The sequence below is a fragment of the Zea mays genome, chromosome 1, assembly GCF_902167145.1.
Source record: "Zea mays cultivar B73 chromosome 1, Zm-B73-REFERENCE-NAM-5.0, whole genome shotgun sequence".
Taxonomy (NCBI): domain Eukaryota; kingdom Viridiplantae; phylum Streptophyta; class Magnoliopsida; order Poales; family Poaceae; genus Zea; species Zea mays.
This window is the reverse complement of record NC_050096.1, coordinates 33,203,992-33,208,344: the sequence shown is the minus strand read 5'-3', so window position 1 is coordinate 33,208,344 and position 4,353 is coordinate 33,203,992. Positions and strand designations below refer to the sequence as shown.

Sequence of the window (4,353 nt, the reverse complement as noted above, 5' to 3'; positions counted from 1 at the left end):
AAGCTTTCCCGCCTTTTGCCCACACTGATCATTGGCAAAAACACGCTCGAATTCCTTATGTTATCCCCACACACGCACACAGAGACGTTGGTTCAGCTATGCCTATCGCCGCTCCACAATCTCATCTCGAATAAGATACTGACGCACCCCCATGTCTCCCCTTCCATCACCCTGGAAACTGCAGAGCAGAGCTACGCGCTATACCGCATATTGGTGGGGAAAAGAAAAGGATTCAATCAGGCCGTCTGAAGAGAGCATGAGCATGATTATACCGGGGCGGAAAGCGAGCTTTTAGTAAACTGCCTCACTTGCGCTATAAGTCTAGCTGCAGGAGTGCTCTCGGATTCCCACCCCCCGTTCTGTAGCTCTCCTCTAATCCTGATTTTTGTATGCGTGGTGGTCGCTCTTCCGTCTCTCCCAGCCCAGCAGCCAGCAGTCGTCTCCTTCTCTACCTCCCTCGCATATCCTGCTCCTCTGTAACCACTGTACTAAAACTAGCCTGTACCTGTACTGTGCTGACATTATATACAGCCCCTTCTCTTTGCTTCTTGCTCGTGCCAATTGGCAGTTGCCATTGCCAATCACCACGTAGAGCTGCATTATTGCTTGCTTCGAGGCCATGGGAACTGCAAGAGTTCGCTTCGTGGTCCTTGTTCTGATCTCTACGTTTCTCAGAGTCAGAGGTAAACAATCCGGTCGTTTTGAAGACTACTGAGAATTCAGTTCTTGTAAGGCATGGTGAACTGACGTCGTCTCTGGTTCCTGCTTTGCAGAAGGCAGAGCCGCGACATTCACGTTCGTGAACCGGTGCACGGGGACGGTGTGGCCGGGCATCCAGTCCAACGCCGGAAGCTCGAGGCTGGACACGACGGGCTTCGTGCTGCCGCCGGGCACGTCGCGCGCGGTCCCGGCGCCGTCGGGGTGGTCCGGCCGCGTCTGGGCCCGCACCGGCTGCGGGCAGGACGGCAGCGGCAAGGTGGTGTGCGCGACGGGCGACTGCGGGTCCGGGTCCCTGGAGTGCAACGGGCAGAACGCGGCGACGCCTGCGACGCTGGCCGAGTTCACGCTGGCCTCCGCGGGCGGCAACGACTTCTACGACGTGAGCCTGGTGGACGGCTACAACCTGCCGATCCTGGTGGAGCCCGCGGGCGGCGCCGCCACCGGCGCCAGTGCCACGACGTGCGCCGCGGCCGGGTGCACGGCGGACCTCAACGAGCGGTGCCCCGCGGAGCTGCGCGCCGAGGGCGGCGCCGGGTGCCGCAGCGCCTGCGACGCCTTCGGCAGGCCCGAGTACTGCTGCAGCGGCGCCTACGCCAACCCCAACACCTGCCGCCCCACCGCCTACTCGCAGCTCTTCAAGTCCGCCTGCCCCAACTCGTACAGCTACGCATACGACGACCCCACCAGCACCTTCACCTGCGCCGGCGGCCGCGACTACACCATCACCTTCTGCCCCGTCGCCACCCCAAGGTACCGACATCTTCATCTCACTCAGTTGGAGCTCATCACCCACCCATGACCCACCCTCGTAGTAGTTGACTTTTTTTTTTTTTTTGCCCAGCCATGCCCGGTTCATTTTATTTTACGGTTGCTTTGGCGTGCCGTCTTGATTAATGATTAGAACGTGGTTAGTCATAAAAAGCTCGCGAGACTTGCAAGCAGAGTTTGGCCGGCCGGCCGGGGCAAATGAACTGGCCACGGCACACCATGATCCATGGCCCGGTACACTCGCACGGCACCTAGCAATCGTTACCGGTAGCGGTTGGTGCATGATCAAGAGCGAGCGAGCGAGTGAACACTGGTCACTGAGCGCGCCATGTCACCTTATCTGTGTATATATTAAATGCATGCATAGAAAACGAGTGCAGGTATGCCAAATTGCCAATTGCCATGTTCATGTAATAAAACTCTGATGAAATGGGGTACAAGAATGGGACAGTGGTGGCGAGAGGTTTGGAAGGTTGCAAGGTGATTGGCCTGGATCAAGTACTCAGCCACGTCACCACGTCGGTAGCAGTAAACAATGAACGCGGGAAGGGGGGAAAAGGCAAACAATTAAGGATGGCTTTGCTTTCATTATAGATTCACGGGACCGGGCGTTTCTTCTTTTTCACTAATTAATTGCTGGTCCGCCCCTCTTATTATTATTCTTATTTCCCCGACGGAACGTGCAGCGTGAAATCGTCGAGTGGCCCTGGAGCGGCAACAACGACGGCGGCACCGACAGGCCCGACGCCGACGCTGCCGGGGGCGACGCCGCGGTCGGCAGGCGGCGGCCCGGAGGGGCAGGGCGTGATGCTGGGCGACAACTCCTGGCTCGCCAGCCTCGCCACGGGCGACGCGTCGTCCGCGCCGGCGCTCCGGGCCTTGCCCCTCGCGCCGCTCCTGCTCGTCGGCCTGCTCCTGCTTGTGCTGCTATAGCACCACCAGCGGGAAACCCAGGCAACCGACCGCGTCACGGGCGTGTGAGGCGAAAGCTTTTGATCTCGGACAGCCTACCGAACGCGCGCGCTCCTGCTACGTTTGATGAATCATCTCCTAGTCACGGTGCAGGCGTGCAGTGCGGCGGATGATTTTGACGGCTAGCCGAATGCGCGCACCCCCATCCCCAGTCAGCAGCTGAAGGAAAAAAAGTTTAAGTGGCCTACTCATGGATGAGGTGGCTGCAGCATGGACTAGACACAAATACTATTAGTGCTGATGGTGTATAGTACCGCTGCCGCTTTAAAGTAGTGTACAGTGCAGTGCAGCTCTGATGGCGCTGTCCCTCGGCACATGGGAGGAGATGTGCCATGCCATGCCATCTGATCTGTGCTTGCGGATCAATCAAATACTACGTACGTGTCTACGTATATAGCGTGGTGGGGAGGACATGGGCGCGGTGATGAGAATTGAGATGATGCCCGCTGATCTGGTCCACTGCTTTTGAGTTTTGAGTGAAGCCAAAGGAAGGAAGGATCGGTGCCGCCAGGCGTTCATGCCTCCCTATAATCCCTATAACCATTTCTGAGCTGCGTCGTATCGTATCACCCTAGGATCGCATTCCAATTAGGTCTTGTTCGTTTGTACCGGATTGATGGATCGGAACGATTTCAAGCCGAATTAGTTCTCTAAATTATATAAACTTTGATTAGCTGGAACGATTCCTGGTGCAATCCGACGTAAACGAACAAGGCCTTAGTGTAAACGTAATGTCATGTTTTTAATTCGTAAGGTTGGTTGATGCGATCTGTGACTGATCGAGCACGGTAGGGTCCCTAGGGACCATACATATCAGAGCTTGCTTATAGATTCATCCACATTCTCTCGATCACTCGACCATGCACTGAGCTTGTCTTGCTTTCTTGCCGAGAGAACAACTCACCTGCAGTTTGGCAGTTAGTACGGAGTACGCTTGCGCTGCTACCGGACTTAGGGATGGCAACGGGTTTAAAACCTGCGGGTACAGAGATTATAAACCCGTACCCGCGAGATTAATGTTAAATCCGTACCCGCACCTGCTACTCGTGACGGGTAGCGTATGTTACCCAAACCCGCTACCCGCGGGTACACCCGCGGGCACAGTCATATAATAAATATTTATTAAACTGATAGCACGTAATAATAAATATTTATTAAACTGATAAAAACATGTACCGATCTTAGCCAAAGTTCTATGAGCTCTCTGGCGCATGTAGTCTTCTTTTATATCATTTGATTGACTCCGCTCGCTCAAAGCTTTCGGGGTGGCACTAAATTGAGATGTATGTGCTCTACAGTCTACACAGATACACACGCGGGTATGCGGGCACGGGTACAACATTTTCATACCCACGAGAAAAAACCCGTCGGGTTGAGAATCAAACCCGTACCCGTACCCACTGTCGGTGTTTTGGGTCCGACCGCACACCCGGGGTTGCCCCTCAAGGTGTTTCTAGGAGTAGGACGGTATCGACGACTGTAGCAAAATGGTTCGTGCCGATCGCACGAGGGACAGTGGACAAGATTTACAGGTTCGGGTCGCTTAGAGATGCGTAACACCCTACGTCCTGGTGAGTATGTTTGGTGAGCGTGGTTACAAGAGGACTCTCTGGATTGAAGACACAGAGAGTTGATGTGGGTGGCTAAGTAAGATAGGGTCGATCGTTCTGAAGGGGTGCCCCCTAGGCCTTATATACTCGACCGTGGGGCAGTACACGTGGATATGATAACAACAAGTAGCTAAAAGGTAGTGAACCTCTTGAGTTTATCCCTACATAACCCTCGCCGACTTATCCTCGCATGGCTCCGTTGCATGGGGGCTTCAGCGCGGGAAAGTCGGGTCTCTGTTGCGATTTACTCGCTCGACGTTGTGGGCCGTCCGGGTTTGCACCA

At 55.1% G+C, this 4,353-nt stretch overlaps 1 protein-coding gene across 1 annotated transcript; it reads left to right on the top strand.

Moving 5' to 3' along the window:
• The first annotated feature begins 349 nt into the window (after positions 1-349).
• On the top strand, positions 350-2,846 carry LOC100283065 (thaumatin-like protein 1). Its single transcript, NM_001155967.2, has 3 exons — positions 350-683; positions 774-1,470; positions 2,175-2,846. The coding sequence occupies exons 1-3, from the start codon at positions 620-622 to the stop codon at positions 2,419-2,421; spliced, it is 1,008 nt and encodes a 335-aa protein (NP_001149439.1). The 5' UTR covers positions 350-619; the 3' UTR covers positions 2,422-2,846.
• Positions 2,847-4,353: the final 1,507 nt, after the last annotated feature.

Excerpts from the sequence above, each read along its gene's own strand:
- LOC100283065 (NM_001155967.2), top strand. The coding sequence starts at position 620 with ATGGGAACTGCAAGAGTTCGCTTCGTGGTCCTTGTTCTGATCTCTACG. Across the intron at positions 684-773 it reads TACGTTTCTCAGAGTCAGAG|AAGGCAGAGCCGCGACATTC; the intron begins GTAAACAATCCG and ends CCTGCTTTGCAG. Across the intron at positions 1,471-2,174 it reads TGCCCCGTCGCCACCCCAAG|CGTGAAATCGTCGAGTGGCC; the intron begins GTACCGACATCT and ends CGGAACGTGCAG.